General features: G+C 40.1%; 1 protein-coding gene and 1 pseudogene across 2 annotated transcripts in view; one reads left to right on the forward strand and one right to left on the reverse strand.

Moving 5' to 3' along the window:
- The window catches only part of Chsy (Chondroitin sulfate synthase), a 108,412-nt gene that overhangs the window by 87,005 nt on the left and 1,795 nt on the right, over positions 1-19,612 (forward strand). For both annotated transcript variants that reach the window (XM_065218703.1, XM_065218702.1), the window contains exons 3-6: positions 18,473-18,661; positions 18,729-19,043; positions 19,103-19,215; positions 19,277-19,589. In XM_065218703.1, coding sequence (XP_065074775.1) covers positions 18,473-18,661; positions 18,729-19,043; positions 19,103-19,215; positions 19,277-19,589 — 930 coding nt within the window. The remainder of the gene's footprint in view (positions 1-18,472; positions 18,662-18,728; positions 19,044-19,102; positions 19,216-19,276; positions 19,590-19,612) is intronic.
- LOC135698645 (U4 spliceosomal RNA) lies at positions 9,129-9,190 on the reverse strand (annotated as a pseudogene).

The raw sequence follows: 19,612 nt of genomic DNA on the forward strand, positions 1-19,612 counted from the left end.
TGGAAATCTTTTGAGATGGTTTCGTTCAAACCTTACGGAGCGCCAACTGACAGTAACTTTGGGTACTTGTCGCTCAGCAAGTTTCTGCACAAAGTCCGGTATACCTCAGGGTAGCTTTTGGTATTTCTCCTTCATTTCGACGACGTTCACCATGTTATCGCATTATCGTTTGCAGACGATCTGAAAGTTTTTCTGCGCATCCACTCACTCGCCGACTGTCGTTCTCTCCTAAATCAGATTGACATCTTTGCTGACTGGTGTAGTCCAAACCGACTGGTGGAAGCGTCCAGAAATCTTGACTTTGTCTTCAAGATAACTAAGAACTTCACAGAAATTTACTGCTTGTCGCTCTATTGCTCTCTTGTGCGATATACTTTGGAAAACTGCTCTGCAGTCTGGAGCCCGAACTACAATAATGGGGCCTAGCGAATTGAATCTGTGCAACGCCGTTTTCTTCGCTTCGCGCTCCGTAATCTGTCTTGAAGATACCCACTTCGTCTTCCAAGCTACGAGAATCGCTGCCAATTGATGAATGTCGAGCCCTTACGTATCAGAAGAGATGTGTTCAGAGCCTTAACCGTCGCCGATACTCTGCAAGGAAGAATCGACTGCGAAGCAATTCTGCAACAAATGAACATTGATGTTCAACCTCGATCACTACGCAACAGTCTTATGCTAAGACTTCCACTTCTTCGAACTAATTAGAGCTTAAGATATGTTTATCTCTGATTGGTTGGTCTGATTCGAGCGGATACAATTTGTCGGATACAATGTTTGAATGCGTTCACACTTTTTCGACTTGATGATTAGATTTGACGTTTGATTTGTCAAATGTAATAGCTTTGTGGTTAATTTTCATTCAACTCATTCAGCACAATATCCGCAAGTGAAATGAAAATGTTGATTTTATTCTTCTAATATTTCATGGTTTTGATTTATGTTTTGATGGCATCCAGCAGCAAAATAAACCGATTTCACTATTCAATGGGTATGATTTGACTGATTCTTATTTTCCAGTGCGTTTGGCCGTCAACAAAACAGTGTTTATATAATACGAAGTATGTATTATATAAGAATAAGCATGCCAGACAGCAGGCCTGAGAGCCTACTAAGATTTTTTTTAGAGCTTCAGAAAGATTTGAAGATCTAATGAGAAATTTGTTGAGCTTCAGGGTAGTTCGTAGATCTTGAGAACAGAACTACAAAAGTTCAGAAAATTTTGCAGAAATTAAAAGAAATTCGCCAAAATTTTGAAACTATGAAATTTTTAAAGATCTTCAGAAAAATGTTCCAAGAAATTTTCAAAACTTCAAGCAAGCTTAAATATTTTCAGATCAATTTTTAAGAAGAGTTGAGGTAATAGATAATCGATCAATTAAAAGAACTAAATGCTCTTCACATTTATGCCTTTCACTAGCGGTACTACGTCAAGCTTCCATTCGTGCCCCTAGGCACAGACCCTTCTACTTTTTTTTTACAACGCATCATTGGGACCATTTCTAGTCTGTTGATGCAAGCATAATAAACAAGCAAATAAACAAATGAAATGTTTTTTGATGGAATTTATAAAGGCTGACTAAAAGTAAATTGATACGCACAGAAAGACCTGTAATTCGTGATTCAATAAGATTAAAAAGTCCATTAATGGTTGCTTTACGGTTCTTTTATTCGAACTTAAAAGTTGCAGCATTAGATGGTTACATTTCTCCAGTTGGAACGAAATCTCGAACCTCTTGTTGGAGCCCATCAGGACCCGCACAGTGAAAACGGACACGAAATCAGCGTATTTCTTCCATTTTGCCCGCATTTGCTGGATGTCCTTGACTGCCCCGCCGTTTCATCGAAGTCGCAGCTTTGAAATTGCCAAGTATTTTTCGATTGGTCGAAATTCTGGGCGATTTGAAGGATTCATTAGCTTGGGGACAAAATCGATCTTGTTTGCAGCATACCACTCCAGAACCACCTTGGAGTAGTGACTGCTGGCGAAATCGGACCAAAATATAATTTTGCCCCTATGCATGCGGTGAACGGGAATACACGCTTTTTCGGGCATTCTTTGATGTAAACTTGGGATGTCATCGTCGAGGATGTGACAAATGGTTCCGTTTTCAGCCCATAATTGCAAATTGCTTGTCAAATCATGGCCTTATTCGCGAACTTGAATCTTCCCGGCACATCCCCACGTCCAGTCGCGATGTAAAACTTTTGATCGGGTAGCTGCTTAAAATCGAGTTTGACGTATGTTTCGTCATCGATCAAAGCCTTGCACGCTTTCTGGCCACGGAATTCTGCTTCGGATGCTTACTGGCTTTGTACGACTTGTATCCTTCTGGCCACATCTCGAATCGAAAGACCGGGGTTGGCTTTAACGCACCTTGTTGCGCAGCTGACGATTCCGCTGATTCCTTGTAGGTTTGGAGCACTCGACAAACTGTTGTTTTCGGCATCATCAGCACTTTAGCCAGCTTGGAACCGGACCATTCCGGATTTTCCAGGTGTTTGTGCACAATATGTTGTCTTCTTTCGAGTTCCATGTGACGTTATTTCTGAACGCGATCGACTACTTTGATTAAATTTGCACCAGTTGTTCTCTATAGAAGTGTAAACAAACCACTGTCAAAGCTTTTCGATTCCCAATACTAGAGGCGTGCTAGCGGTGCGCGAGGGGCGTTCAAATTTACTTTTAGTCAGCCTTCACTCAGAAAACAATGTTTGTGACAGTTTAAATCATTTTCTGTGAAAAAATAGACGAAAAAGGGAATTAACAAAACGTTCAAAAATTTGACCAGTTTTCAAGATTGTTTTGAACATTTGTAAAGTTTGCGTAATTTTGTGATACTTGGTTTGCGTTTATTTTTTTAATGTTTCATAAAATAAATAAAAAAAGGGCAGATATTATTTTTCTCTACAACTTTGTCTCAGACGTCGTTTCGTTTATGATCGTTTCCGTGCAACAATTTTCTGAAAAAATCAGGGACGCCATTTTGCCGAATTTTAGCAAAAAAAAAGTGAATCAAACAATTACGTAAAGTTTCATACCGATCGTAGATGATCAATTCAAAAATTCATTTTTACTATTTTGCCTGGAACTGCTCAAAACCTCTTTCATCTGCCTGCCCGTCGCTCTTTATTAAAAAATACGATTGAGGCAATCGCTTTACATTAGTTTAGCATTTTTTAAGGATTTTGCACTTTAAAATGAGATATAAAACATAGGTTGTGTTTTTATGGCTGTTTCTACTAACATTCGTTTATTTTATTAAATATCGTGGATACCGGTAATATACCGGTATTACCGGTACACGCTATGTCTGAAGGCACTTTTTTTGCAACATTCATGTACCTCAGTTTTATCTTCACAGGAAGCTAGTTTTGATCCTAACAATCAAATCTGCGAAGATTTTAAAATATTTCATCTTGGGTTTTTTGAGAAAAAGTGTTTTGAAGTTTACATAGCTATTCACAAAGGCGTATACGGACTATTGATGATACAAAACTGTTACAGATCGAAACAAATTCAGCTGAAAATGATTCAAAAAGGGGTTAAAGTTGTCAAAACACTAAGTTTCAATGATACAGTAAGATTCCCTCTTCGGTACCGTCAGATATCGTAACAATGTCATGATCTCAGAATGTTTAAATTAATAAAATAATTAAAACAATGGTTTAGTCTCTAAATTTACTATTATTGAGCCATTCCATTGCAAAACAATATAGTGGTTCTCAGAATTTGGTAGGAAATGGTAGTTTTGAACCTCATCGTATAATATTTTTTTTCATTTTGTCATTGGGGTGACTATTTCAACGTTAGGGTAGTCCAAAAAAACTTTTATTTTTTATTTTTTTCAAAAATGACTTTTTAAAAAAAATTATAGCTTTTGAACAACTGGGCAAATTTTAAAGATCAAAATATCAAATGAAAGGTAATTAAAAGTACTCGTAATGATGCAATATAATGATATTAAAAAATTGGGATTTTATGTTTGAAAACATTGATTGTATTCGTTTATTATGGTTTTCATGGTTTGTAGATAGAGGGTGCAATGTGTTTTTATAATTTTCCTTAAAAATTTAGGCTTTTTTACATAACACATCGAAAAATCAGCGATGTGTTGTTTTTCATCAGCTTATGCTTAAAATTTCATCCTTCAAAAACTACACGATTATCAGGTAATGGCGTTTTTCAAGCACCTACAATGGCGACCAGTGAATCCAAATTGCGTATGCTGAGTCGCATTTGCGGCAGCCACCATATTGCGTTATTGGGATCATTCTTGACCGCGTTGTCTTTCATCATAGCTGATTTGAGGCCCGGCTGGATAGTTTGACGGCCGGTATGTCTCATACATTTAGCCAGTTTTAGCGTCTGTAATATAACAAAAGTATAGTTTAAAGTCATCTAAAATATAAAGTTATAAAGATAACTGTTACATACTGACCTTATAAACACTCTTTCTTAAAACTGAGTAAATCTTCGTGAGAAATCTTAGATTTGTTTCCTGACTGTTTCAAATTTAAACACATTGGTCTTGCTGCGACGTTTGAAAAACTAACCTAGACTAGTTTTTGCCTGCTAACTATATAATTATTTTGGCAACAAAGTGATGCTTACTTTCATCTGCCAATTTGGAGAGATTCTGAAGTCTGAATTCTGAAACCTGCGTCCGACATAATTTGAAACTTTTTATCATTTTTTTTTCTGAGGTGTTTTTTTCTTACAAATATCTACACACCCGCACAACTTTGACTGTCAACTTTGGTCTTCTGGATATTTATGAACCTCAATTTTCATAAACTGCTCCCTTTTTTATACCGTTAAACGGCAATGTAACATGCGTGAGCCGTACTCACGATTTTTTTTTAGGTGGCAAACTCTCATTTTTCCGCCCTTCCACCCTGCTCATGCCCTCGATCACATTTTATAAATGAAGCGTAAAAGAGAAAGAGATATTGCAACAAATTCTCAATATTATACCTGTTTTCTAAGACATGGGGTGGGAGTTGTTCCACCAACGACCCGATGAGACAGCTTATAGAAGTAACATTCAAATTCAAATCCCTGTTCATATGTTTTTCCTTGATTTCGTTGAACTTCGATGAAATTCTTCTAACTTTCTTGATGTTCTTTGATGTTCTTGTTTTTTTTCCTGAAATTCTCAGATATTTTTCAAAATTCATAGTACTTTCCTAATGTTATTAAATTTTCCTGTGGTTAACAGACCATCAAAAGGTTGCAAAAATTTCCTCACGTTTAAATAACTGTTTGCAGCACATCATTGACATTCATATAATGTTGCTATAGTTCACAGAACTCTCTTGAAGTTCGTAGAATTCACCAGGATGGCATTGAACTCCCCTGAAGCTCACAAAATGTCCCTGAAGTTGGCAGATCTGGAGAGCGAAGCACACTTTTAAAGTTTGAAGAATTTCCCTGAAGTCTTTCCTGAAGTTCAATGAACTTCTCTGAAAGTTGTTGAATTTCTCTGCTTCTTTGGAGGAACTTATTAATAGTTTGCCGAACTTTCCAAAAATTCACTACAGTTCCTTATAGTTCGCATAATTTCCTAGAAAGTCGCTGAACCTTCCTGAATGTTTTCTTATTCAAAATATGGGAATTGCAATGCAGCTCTAGCAATTCTGTAGTAATTCAAGGTTAGGACTACCAAACCTCACTAGGCAAGAGCAGCTAACCTCATATGAGTTTCGTTCCTGTATTATCGGTTAGAAGATTTTCAAACCAATTCGTCATGGTTGCCAGAATTTATTTTCGATCTCGCCATTGAGTCAAAAATATATATATTTTTTTTAAATCCAAGCAATTTTTTTTTAATTTTTTCCAGATTAATTTTCTACACGATATCTCCAATAAAAACAAAAACACTTGAAACAGGACGAAAATCAATGCCTACTATGATTACGTGGCTGCCTCAGACTGTCCTGCTCGTTTCTTTCTCTTCTTTACTTATGAGGGAAGATAAATTAATTAAGAAATTGTTCTAGCAACAATTATTAATTGATTTTGGTCAAAGTCAACATAATCAATACGGATCTTAATTGAGAGTCAAAGAGAACTCTTTAATGTCATTTAGATTAATTCAATCATCATTTGAACATTGTTTAACTGCATTTGTTCAATTCGAATTAGTTTTGTATCGTCAATAGTCCATATACGCCTTCATAATCGGCTTTGTAAACTTCAAAACACTTTTTCTCAAAAAAACCCAAGATGAAATATTTTAAAACCATCACAGATTTGATTGTTAGGATCAAAACTAACATCCTGTCAAGGAAAATCTGAGGTACATGAATGTCGCAAAAAAAGTGCCTTCAGACATAGCGTGCGGTACTGAACCTCTTAATACCAAAATAGTGGTACTTACAATAAGGATTCGGTACTGACAAGCCTAGTTGCTTCACTACCGAGCCTCCTGCTAGGAATAGGTACATACCGGAAGTGGTGAAGACATTCAGATCTCAAATTGATCCTCTTAACATAAGTTTATACCTGCTAATTGGATTCCCCTATAAACCCCCAAATGTCATGTTATCACTTTAGTAATTCAGGAAGCTGCACTAACCAACATTCAACGTCTCAATCTGTAAGAGCTAAATTAGTCTCCCCATGCATCATAAATCTAACAAGAAAAAAAAAACAAACTGTAAAACCTCCAAGACCGAGACCATCTGAGACCCCCTACCTCACTCATTACGACACACATCAGTCAGAGTAGATAAGTTAATCGACTCTCTAGAGTCAATTTGATGCTAGACATATGGAAGATTGCTTTTGCTTCTCCTCCTTCTCCCCAACATCCACTCGACTGGAATCGGATCGGTTCCAGCAAAGCCCTTGAAGTGGCTCGGCGAGTCTCCGTCGGAGACCATATCAATCTAAACTAAAAATACAAGACTCCGTCAAGGGGGTGCGCTCTCGGTGCATGTAACCTCGTCCGCATAGACACTAATGGATCATAGCTAACAAGCAGCCTGAATGGAACGACACATAATCCTAATCCAGTCGGTACAACAATGTGATCCGTGTTGTCGTTGTCAAGAATGGAGAATCGGGTCGGCTTGAGTCACTCAAGATGTATTGCAATGAGTGCATGCGATTATCCAATCAAGGCAGCGCTAAGATTCATCTCGACTAGTGTGCATATCGGAAAGTGCAAGTGGCGTGCAGGTTTCAATCAGATGCGACAAACTTATGCGCGCTGAATGCCTTTCGATGCGGTCTGCCTCAATCCGGGTTTATTGAGGATTTCCCTTCTGCAGTTGCACTTCAATGCGCATTCCCACACAGAAAACCGTTTCGAGGGGCACACATGTGTTCCATCTCCTACCGATGACGACTTCCCAGAACATCTTCTTCGTCTATTTAGGCAGGGGAATGAATTCTCTCATCCCGGGGATCGAATTACTCGCACAAGTGTTGAAAATGGATCGAAATATGCGGGAGGTCCGGCCAAGCAATGATGAACAATTTCAAAAGCAACATTCCCGAGACATTTGCGTTTGTTTTTTTTTTGGCCGGTGCAGATTTTTAAACTTCCGATCGGCAATCACATTCCCTGCACCGAGGTTGTGAAGACGGGCTCAGGAGTCGGTGCGAACCGGTCTGGGCATAGTAAATTTGTCGTTTACACTAATTAGCGCTGATTTATGGCCTTTTGCGGTTGATCCTCATCGTCCATTTCGGCTGTCGAATAAAAAGAAAAGTCGGCAGATGTTCGGATTTGTCAGTGCCGTGTGTCAGGTGGCGGGGAAGGGGTACCACCAGTTTCCTGACGATTTGGTGCTATTTGAATTTGTTTAAGGTGAAAGTAAACGCTTCGTATGCGTGGAAAGCTATGTGCCGAAACACGACTTCGTCGTGGTCATTAGGGTGCCAATGATTTTTTGAAACGGTCCATATACTAAATGTTAATTGCTTCGAAAAAGGACCGTTGCCGCAAAGCGGTTTGAAGATTGAATAGATTCCATCTGAAAAAGCATAGTGAAATTTCAGAAATTCAATTTTTGTTTTTATTCCAAATTCAACATAAGTCAACTTTCTGGGACTCGCGAGATTTCACAAAAAAATCTACGTCCCAGAAAGTAAATTTTGGACAAAAGAGTTTTTTTTTTCAGATAACAATAGATCTTCTACCTTGGGATATTTTTCCAATGTCCGCTTTGCGGCACCCCTAAATCATGTCCAATTGAGCCCATGCATAGGGGTTTTTTAGGTAATGAACATTTTGTATACGTTCCATCTAAAACAAAAATCATTGGCACCCTAATGGTCCTAGTACCCATAAAAAGCGGCGACGTTGCTGGGTGCTATCACAACAGAGAAGAACAGGAGTAGGGTAAATATATGGCAGGTATTCAAACTTTAATTTTGGTTTCAAAATTATTCTGATTATGATTAGGGAGGGTCCAAATTGCGTCCAGAGGTGTAAACGGTGATTGCCTTTTACTACATTCGCTTCGATGTCGTGACTATATTCCTTTTATTTTCTTACACTCATGCTCTACCATCACCTCTCTCACATGAGTTGGTAAAAAAATATTCGCGTAAAATTCAAACTGTCAAATAACTATCATACCAACAGCGTCATTTCATCGTAGTTCTACTATTTCTGATCAGCAATGATTTTAATCGTTTATCGATACGTTTTATAATGATAATCATCCCAAGCACGGCGTGTGCAGCTCCATAATAAGAAAAAAAAAACCAAACGAAAGCGTAACATTCTTAGGCGGCACGGTCGTTTGAGAGCCATGTCATATGACATTTTAGTTTGGTACAGTATTTTGGTAGCTTGTTTTGCGAGAGCCCGAAGGAAAGGCAATGGATTATCACAGAAAATACGTCGACTACTGTGACCGCGTGATTGCGTCCTTTTTTATCCATTTAAAAAGCATCAGGCATCTTGAATATTACCAGCATCTGAAAATTTCTTATAGGGGAAATGGATGTAATGTCGGCCTGAATGCCACTAATTTGGGCCTATACATAAATTCAGCAATCGACTAAATTTTCAATAGTGACCAAAAATATCAATTAGTACCGTCCCTATGACGCGTTCATCAAGGTAAAACTGATAAATAGCAGATTTTCAGCGATGGGCCCAATCTTAGATCCTAGCAATAATCGCACCTCGGATGTACCTCATTGGTTACGAAATCGCCACTGCGCAAAGTTTAATCTTAGATCCATAAACCAACATTAGAGCCATTTCCCCTATGTGTTATTTTTGAAATTCCGGAATATTGAACATAATTCTGCACCGAGGGAAAGGGACCTAAAAATTCCATAAGAAACACTGATTAATTTTAGCCACGAGCAATCGGTAAGAATTTCATTTATTTGCCTTATGAAAAATAACATTGACGAAAAAATAATAAATTAGAGCAGACGGGAACCGAACCCTGGACGTTGAGATTACGGGGTCCATGGGAAAATTAAAGGGTTTCAAGGCGTATACGAGCTACCTCATGTTACCCGAAAATCATTCATAAGACACGCTTATGAAATTCATACGGCTCGACCTTATGAAATCCTTAAGTCTATTTGCCTCAGTAAGGTAACTGAGATAGGGCAAACCAATACTTCGACCTAAGCGCCTATGTCCGTCTTATCGAGCCGAAAGCATCAAATATATCGTTTATTTTGGCGTTAACGATCAAGCCAGTATCTCGGTCTGGGGTTTTTTTTTTTGTAAAAATGACGTCCTAATATAATTCATTTTTTTTTTTTATTGAAATACCATTCTGGGAATCAATTTCCTGTAATTTCATCAAAAATCAAGTTTCCCGGTTCTAAGAAAGCTTGTGAGATTTCCTGGGAAACACGGGGAATTTTGGAGAAACTTCGGGGAAGTTGGGAGATCCTTGGGGGAGTTTGATGGAACTTCGAAGAAGTTTGGGGAGATTTCGGGGATGTTGGGGGTACCTTCTAGATAGTTCGAAAAATATCGAGGAAGATTAGAGAACTTCGGGTTTGTTTGGAGTACTTAGAGGAAGTTCGGGGAACTTCTGGGTAGTTTGGAGAACTTCGGGGAAACTTCAAAGAAGTACAGGAAAATTCGTGGAAACTAAGGGAAAATTTTGGGGAAACTTCAGGGAAGTTCGGAGAAACTTCTAAGAAGTTGGGGGAAATTTCGGGGATGTTCGGGAAGTTTGTGGAAACTTCCGATAAGTTTGTGGAAACTTCGGAGATGTTTGTGGAAACTTCGGAGATGTTTGTGGAAACTTCAGAGAAGTTTGTGAAAACTTCGGGGAAGTTCGGGGAAATTTCGGGGATGTTCGCAGATCTTCGGAAAAGTTTGTGGAAACTTCGGGAAAGCTTGGGAAAGTTCGTGGAAACTAAGGGAAAGTTCGGGGAAACTTCTGAGAAGTTCGGGGAAACTTTGGGGAAGTTTTGAGAACTTCGGGGAAACTAAAGTTCAGAAAAGTTCGTGGAAACTAAGGGAAAGTTCGGGGAAACTTCAGGGATATTCGGAGAAACTTCTAAGAAGTTTGGGGAAATTTAACTTCGGGAAGTTTGTGGAAACTTCGGAGAAGTTTGTGGAAACTTCGGAGATGTTTGTGGAAACTTTCGAGATGTTTGTGGAAACTTTCGAGAAGTTTGTGGAAACTACGGAGAAGTTTGTGGAAACTTCGGATAAGTTTGTGGAAACTTCGGATAAGTTTATGGAAACTTCGGGAATGTGGAAAATAAAGGGAAACTTCTGAGAAGTTCGGGGAAACTTTGGGGAAGTTTTGAGAACTTCCGAGGAAGTTCAGGAAAGTTCGTGGAAACTAAGGAAAAGTTCGGGGAAACTTCAGAGAAATTCGGAGAAACTTCTAAGAAGTTTGGGGAAATTTCGGGGATGTTCGGAGAACTTCAGGAAGTTTATGGAAACTTCGGAGATGTTTGTGGAAACTTTCGAGAAGTTTGTGAAAACTACGGAGAAGTTTCTGGAAACTTCGGATAAGTTTGTGGAAACTTCGGATAAGTTTGTGGAAACTTCGGATAAGTTTGTGGAAACTTCGGATAAATTTGTGGAAACTTCGGGAAAGTTTGGGAAAGTTCGTGGAAACTAAGGGAAAGTTCGGGGAAACTTCTGAGAAGTTCGGGGAAACTTTGGGGAAGTTTTGAGAACTTCGGGGAAACTTCGAGGAAGTTCAGGAAAGTTCGTGGAAACTAAGGGAAAGTTTGGGGAAACTTCAGGGAAATGCGGAGAAAATTCTAAGAAGTTTGGGGAAAATTCGGGGATGTTCGGAGAACTTTGGGAAGTTTGTGGAAATGTCGGAGATGTTTGTGGAAATGTCGGATATGTTTGTGGAAACTTCAGAGATGTTTGTGGAAACTTAGGAGAAGTTTGTGGAAACTTAGGAGAAGTTTGTGGAAACTTCCGAGAAGTTTGTGAAAACTTCGGGGAAGTTCGAGGAAATTTCGGGGATGTTTGCAGACCTTCGGAAAAGTTTGGGAAACTTCGGGAAAGTTTCGGAAAATTCCTGGAAACTAAATGAAAGTTTGGGAAAACTTCTGAGAAGTTCGGGGAAACTTTGGGGAAGTTTTAAGAACTTCGGGGAAACTTCGAGGAAGTTCAGGAAAGTTCATGGAAACTAAGGGAAAGTTCAGGGAAACTTCCGGGAAATTTGGAGAAACTTCTAAGAAGTTTGGGGAAATTTTGGGGATGTTCGGAGAACTTCGGGAAGTTTGTGGAAATGTCGGAGATGTTTGTGGAAATGTCGGATATGTTTGTGGAAACTTTGTAGATGTTTGTGGAAACTTAGGAGAAGTTTGTGGAAACTTTGGATAAGTTTGTGGAAATTTGGGAAAGTTTGGCGAAGGCTTCTGGGGTGATTGGGAATACTTTGGTGAAGTTCGGGGAAACTTCGTTTAAGTTTGGGGAAACTTCGGTTAAGTTCGGGAAAACTTCGGGGAAGTTTTGGAAAACTTATGCGATGCTTGGGAAAACTTCGAAGAGGTTTTAGAAAACTTAGAAGAAGTTTGGGAAAACTTTGGGGTAACTTCAAGAAAGTTTGGGAAAACTTCGGAAAATTTTCGGGGATGTTTGGAAAAAAATCGGGAAGTTCGGGGAAACTTCAGGGAAGTTTGGGAGACTTCAAGGAAGTTTGGGAAACTTCAGGGAAGTTCAGGAAACTTCAGATTAGTTCGGGAAACTTCAGGGAAGTTCGAGGAAACTTCAGGGAAGTTTGGGAAACTTCAGGGATGTTTGGGAGACTTCAGGGAAGTTTGGAAAATTTCAGGGAAGTTCAGGAAACTTCAGATTAGTTCGGGAAACTTCAGGGAAGTTCGAGGAAACTTTTCGGAAATTTAGGGAAACTTCAGGGAAGTTCGGGGAAGTTCAAGGAAACTTCAGGGAAGTTTGGGAGAGTTCAGGGAAGTTTGGAAAACTTCAGGGAAGTTCAGGAAACTTCAGATTAGTTCGGGAAACTTCGGAGAAGTTCAGGAAACTTCAGATTAGTTCGGGAAACTTCAGGGAAGTTCAAGGAAACTTTTGGGAAATTTATGGAAACTTCAGGGAAGTTCGGGGAAGTTCGGAGAAACTTCAGGGAAGTTTGGGAGACTTCAGGGAAGTTTGGGAAACTTCAGGGAAGTTCAGGAAACTTCAGATTAGTTCGGGAAACTTCAGGGAATTTCGAGGAAACTTCATGGAAGTTTGGGAGACTTCAGGGAAGTTTGGGAAACTTCAGGGAAGTTCAGGAAGCTTCAGATGAGTTCGGGAAGCTTCAGATGAGTTCGGGAAACTTCAGGGAAGTTTGAGGAAACTTTTGGGAAATGTAGGGAAACTTCAGGGAAGTTCGGGGAAACTTTTGGGAAGTTTGAGGAATCTTCGGAGAAGTTCGAGAATGCTTCGGGGAAGTTTGAGGATTCTTCGGAAAAGTTCGTAGAAACTTCGGAGAAGTTTGAGAAAACTTCGGGGAGGTTCAAGGAAATTTCGGGAAAGTTTGGGGAAACTTCTGGAAATTCTGGAAAACATTTGAGAAAGCTCGGGGAAACATCAGGGATGTTCGGTTAACTTCAAGGATTTTCGGTAAACTTCAGGGATGTTCGGTAAACTTCAGGGAAGTTCAAGGAAACTCCGGGGAAGTTCGGAGAAACATCTGGGAAATTCGGGAATGATTCGAGAAAACTACGAGGAAGTTCGGCAAACTTCACAGAAGGTCGGGAAAACTTTTGGGATGTTTGGAAAAATTTCGAGGAAGCTTGGAAAAGCTTCTGGGAAGTTTGAGAAAATTTCATGAAATTTTGGGGAAACTTCGTGGAAACTTCAGGAAAGTTCGGGAAAGTTCGGGAAACTTCAGGAATGTTTAGGAAAGCTTCAAGAAAGTTCCAGGAAAATTCGTGGAAACTTCTGAGAAATTCAAGAAAACTTTTGGGAAAGTTCGGAGAATCTTCTGAGAAGTTTGGGGAATCTTCGGAGAAATTTCGGGGAGGTTTGGAAACTTCACAGAAGGTCCGGAAAACTTCTGGGATGTTTGGGAAAACTTCGGAGAGGTTTGGAAAAGCTTCTGGGAAGTTTGGAAACACTTCATGAAAGTTTTGGAAAACTTCAAGAAAGTTCGAGAAACTTCAGGAAAGCTCGAGAAACTTCAGGGAAGCTTGGAAAAGCTTCAGGTAAGTTCAAGGAAACTTCGGGAAAATTTGGGGAAATTTCTGAGAATTTCGGAAAAGTTCGAAGAAACTTCTGAGAAGTTCGGAGAGACATCGGGGAAGTTCGGGGAAATTTCGGGGAAGCTCGGGGAAATTTCGGGGAAGTTCGGAAAAACTTCTGGAAAATTCGGGTAAACTACGAGGAACTTCGGGGAAACTTTTGGGATGTTCGGGTAAACTTCGGAACAGTTGGAGAAAACTTCGGGGAAGTTTGGGAAAACTTCGGAGACGTTCAAGAAATCTTCAGAGAAGTTAAAGGAAACTTCTGGAAAGTTCGGAGAAACTTCTGGGAAATTCAGGGAAACTACGAGGAAGTTCTGGGAAACTTCACAGAAGGTCGGGAAAACTTCTGGTATGTTTGGAAAAGCATCCGGGAAGTTTATGAAAACTTCATGGAAGTTTGGGAAAACTTCATGGAAGTTTGGGAAAACTTCATGGAAGTTTGGGAAAACTTCATGGAAGTTTGGGAAAACTTCATGGAAGTTTGGGAAAACTTCATGGGAGATTGGAAAAACTTCATGGAAGTTGGGGAAAACTTCATGGAAGTTTGGGAAAACTTCATGGAAGTTTGGGAAAACTTCATGGAAGTTTGGTAAAACATCGGGGAAACTTCAGGAAAGTTTGGGAAATTTAAGGGAAGTGTGGGAAAACTTCGGGGAATTTTTGAAAAATTGCGGGGAAGTTTGGTAAAACTACGGGGATGTTTGGAAAACTTTGGATAAGTTCAATGAAATTTCAAGGAAATTCAGACAACTTCAGGGAAGTTCGGGAAACTTCAGGGAAGTTTGAGGAAACTTCGGGAAGCTCGGGAAAACTTTTAAGAAATTCGGGGAAACTTTGGGAAGGTTTGGGAAAACTCGGGAAAGTTCGATGAAACTTCAGGGAAATTTGTTGACATTCACCAGTGCTAGATTATCCAACTCACAATTGTCAATACCAGAATCGATCCTCAAAAGCAAAACAATCAAATCAATGTTGGGCGAAATGATTATTTAGAATATTGTCCACCGCAGCATCAATATATCGATTCGAAACTCGACCTAATGCATTGAAACGCCATTGAAACGCCACTGAATTCACTTCGACCAATCGGATGATGATAAAAATTGATTTGGTCGGAGCGCTTCATTTGTATTTGAGAATATTGGGTGCAAATATTCATATCACGCGTTCTTATTGACTTCGTTCGGTAGCATGTAGCAAGTATCGTACTAAACGAATAATTGTCTTGTTAACTCTGAAATCATGGATTTATTTGATGTTTTCTGCTCGATAGGCCCAAAATGGGCGATTAGGCCGAAGCAGTTCTTTACCCTAGTTGTCTTTATTTTCAGCTAAGTTGAGTGTAGGAGAAATGATTTTTATCAGCACTGATCGACACGTCGTCTCCATTTCGAAAATACCCACATTGACACTTATTCTGAACTCGATATTGGATTCCAAAATGACGTAGGATATCAATTTTCGTCATCCACCGGTCGGTAAAAATAACCATATTTTATAGTTTTTGACACATGTTGGATTCCAAAATGGCATCTGTCATCAATTTTCGAGCTCTAAACGTCGTTCCCGTTAAAAAAAACCTTTTTCTTCTTCTTCTTCTTCTTCTTCTTCTTCTTCTTCTTCTTCTTCTTCTTCTTCTTCTTCACATTCTTCTTCTTCTTCTTCTTCACCTTCTTATTCTTCTTCTTCTTCTTCTTCTTCTTAGCATTTCAAGCTTATTGCTTATAGCATATTAGCTTATTGTGTGCGTTCAACTTAGTGTTCTAGATGCACTTTTACAGTTATTAATTGAGGGCTTTCGATGCCTGTACCATTTTTGCATTACTATAATTGTGTGGCAAGTATAATCATACTCTATGCCCAAGAAAGTCGACAAATTGTCCAATCCAGCATGGTCTTGCTTTGTAGCTACACCTTTACCGATTGAGCTAAGGGAGCCCCCTCATAAAATACCTATATTGTAAGGTATTTGACACTTTTGCTGAACCCGAGTGCTGCCATCTTGCATTCCAAAATGGCGTCGGACATCGATTTTCAGCCTCTTTGTGCCGTCCTTGATTCGAAAATACCTCGAAATTTGATGTAAATTTAGGTGCTCTAAGACTGACATAAACGAGCGTCAATTTTGACATAAAATTGAGTCATAATAGACGCGAAATTCAGCTCAATCAAACGTACTTTTGAACTTTTCAGTCTCGGAACACTTAATTTTACATGACATCCCAAGTTACATTTCAAGTTCTATCGATGTTTTAAAGCATTCTACAAGTCTAAACCATGGTCTGCAGAACCCTAATAAAACCCAAATTGTTACTTGGGATGTTTTTTTACGTCTCATCCTTTCTGTCAACTGTGGATTCCGTCACGTGTAAGATTAGGTATTTCTAAGTGTGTATTTGAATCTTTCAGATTGCCGCCATATTGGGATTCCAAAATGGCATCGGACATCGATTTTTTAAATCTACAAGTCGTCCCAGTTCCGAAAATACCCATATTGTAAGGTATTTGACACTTTTCCTGAACCCGAGTGCTGCCATCTTGGATTTCAAAATAGCGTCGGTTATTGATTTTCGGCATCGATGCATCGTCCCCGTTCCGAAAATATCCAATATTGAAGGGTATTTGACACTTCTTCTGAAATCGGAAGCCGCCGGATTGCGGTTCCGTTAATACCCTATTGATGGGTATGTGGCAGTATTTCACCCTTTTTCTTAAACCAAAGTCGCTATCTTGGATTTTAAAATGGCGTCATACGTCGGTTTTTAGCCACTAGACTTCACTCGGATTTCAGTAATATTCGGTAGGGTATTCGATATTTTTCCTCAAGCCGGAAGCCACCATATTTGATTTAAAAATGATGTTGGAATTAGATTTCTGGCGTCTAGACGTCATCCCGATTCCAACAATACCTGATTGATGGTTATTTGACACTTTTTCTGAATTCAATAGCCGCGATCTTGCATTACAAAATGGCATCTTACATCGATTTTTGGCATCGATTTCTTGGAATTTAAAATGACGTCGAACATCGATTATCGTCATCTTCGAGTCATCTTTGTTCTGAAAATGCCCATATTAATGAGTATTTGACACTTTTTTCTGAACCCAAGTGCCGCCATCCTGGATTTCAAAATGATGTCGGATATTGATTTTTGGCATCGTCCCCGTTTTGAATATATTCATATTGTAGGGTATTTGACACTTCTTCAGAAAGTGGAGTTCGCCATCTTGGATTTCAATATGGCGTCGGACAACGATTTCCAGCCTCTAGACTTCACAATCAGATTTCGGTAATACCCATATTGTGGGGTATTCGACATTTTTTTAAGCTGGAAGCTGCCAGAAAAATACTCATATTGATGGGTATTTGGTAGTTTTTCCCTATTTTTCTTAAACTGGAACCCTTCATGTTTGCTTTCAAAATGGCGTCAGATATCGGTTTCCGACGTAACTCCGATTTCAAAAATACCCATGTTGATGGGTACATATGTATTTGATGTCAAACATCCCTCTTCTAAACATTCGGTTTAATGACTCAAGACTCAAGACTCAACATGCAAACCAAACTACGTCCTTAAGTTAAATAATACTTAGAATAAGACAACGAAGAATATTCCTAAAGAACTGCTCATGAGAAAAAGAATGGTAAATTTCGTGTTTCGGTCCAATGGCTCATCATTCCAAAGGAAATGCTCACATCAAAACTCAGCTAATCCTTTGGGTCTCATCTTAAAATATTAGAAATCATGAATGCACAACGAAGATTAAGATTGTTTACAAAGAACAGCTCATGAGAGAAAGAATGGAAAACTTTATGATTTTTCTTTGAAATTTGATTTATGCCTATCGTCTTTTATGTCAATTGTATTTATGCCTAACGTATGTACACAGACAAACAGATGTAACTCTTTGTTCTGGATCATCGTTCATGCATTGACAAGTGATTTGAATATGGTCATTTCCGTGAACTACTCACCGCAGCGCTAGCATCGGATCACTTTGACCTTTCTATATATTCTGTCTATCTTGCATGCAACATTGTTTGCGACTTAGCGAGCTAGCTTGTTTTCTGCGAGAAGCTCGAGAGATGTCACTACTGAGGTCCTATTGTTTAGGTACAATGTTTTCAAGAAAAACTTATTCAAAGAGTTACGTCTGTTTGTCTGTGGTATGTATGCCTAACGTCGTGCACCAGGAGTGATGAACCAGTGACCACCATGACAGGCCTGATTGAAACGTATTCACTGTTCCTAGCGTACCTTTATAGCAAAAACCACCAGAATTTCGTGCTATTCAATATTGCTCAATCAGTCCGTTAAATTTCCCAACCCATGATCAGTCTGATCGTTCTCCGTACCTGTAAATCTGTCAAATTGATGTCAATATTTACAATAATGCATTCCTTTGAACATTCAGAAATCATAAACAAAAAAAACCTCTACAGATCTGTGATTGCGAACCTATTGCTTACACACGCGTTGCGATCTCCGTAACGATCCTCACTGTTCGAGGTGAACTCGAACCGTGCCGGCTGCACACTTGTATGTACAACCCCATTAGCATAAACTGCGATTTGCTCGATTGCCTCTCCGCACAACGTGGGCAATCGAAACGGGTTCACATTTCAATTAATCGAGTGCACGCTCGCACATGTTGATGGGGGTAAAAGTTTCGCGGAAAGCGAAAGCCAAAACAAACTCACATTTCGCGTGAATCGCTAGGAAAATGCAACAACCTTTCAGCTGTCGATCGCTTGGCGAATGGCGAACTATGATCGTATAATTTTCTGATGAAATTTTTACCCTCCATTTGCAGCCGCCCTCGAAATCATCGGCCTACATCCAGCGGAGACGCCCGACAACTCGCAGCGTAACCTAGTCTTTGTGGGGGTCATGACGGCCAAAGATTTCCTTCAGAGCCGGGCCAAGGCCGTTTACGACACGTGGGGCAAGACGATCCCCGGCAGGATTGCCTTCTTCAGCTCGGAGGAATCCGTTGCGGACAGTAAGACATCATGTCGCATCGGTTGTAGAATTATTTGAAATGACTCTTGATTTTTTGTTTTCCTCAGATCTCCCGCTGGTGGCGCTGAAGGGCGTTGACGATCGGTATCCACCGCAGAAGAAGAGCTTCATGATGCTGCACTACATGTACGAACACTACATAGACAAGTTTGAGTGGTTTGCCCGGGCTGACGATGACGTGTTCATCCGGACGGACAAGCTGGAAAAGTTCCTACGATCGGTGGACAGTTCAAAGCCCCAGTTCATTGGGCAGGCTGGGCGCGGCAATAGCGAAGAGTTTGGGCTGCTGTCGCTGGAGTTTGACGAGAACTTCTGCATGGGCGGCCCCGGAGTGATCATGAGTCGCGAGACGCTGCGAAGAGGTTTGATTGAACAATGATGCCCATTCGACCACGATCATTAAAATTGACTACCATTTCAGTGGCTCCACACATTCCAACTTGCCTCAAAAACCTCTACAGTACCCACGAAGACGTGGAGGTCGGACGATGTGTTCAAAAGTTCGCGGGTATTCCCTGTACCTGGAACTACGAGGTAAAATCTCCCACAACCCACTCTCATTCCACAGCACTAATCAGCGATCGCCAATTCCCAGATGCAATCCATTCTGCACCACAACAGCAGCGGAAGCCGTGCCTTCAGCGGGAACCTCAAGAACAAGGAAGTTCACAGTGCCATCACACTACACCCGGTGAAAAAGCCCGCCTTTATGTACCGCCTGCACGCCTACACGCTGGGGCTCAAAGCCCAGGAGCTACGCCAGCAGTCCCTGATGCTCCATCGGGACATTGCCCAAATGACGGCCCTGCTGCAGATCCCTAGGATCAACAAAAACCTCGCTCCCGGCGTTCCGATCTTCCCCGCGGACCAAACCAACATCGACTACCTGGGGGATCACAACATCCTAGGTTCGTAGACCCCCGTTCTCGCT

The sequence above is a fragment of the Ochlerotatus camptorhynchus genome, unplaced genomic scaffold (genome assembly GCF_037179485.1).
Source record: "Ochlerotatus camptorhynchus isolate MF236.1 unplaced genomic scaffold, CSIRO-AGI_Acam_v1.1 ptg000092l, whole genome shotgun sequence".
NCBI classification, from domain to species: Eukaryota; Metazoa; Arthropoda; class Insecta; order Diptera; family Culicidae; genus Ochlerotatus; species Ochlerotatus camptorhynchus.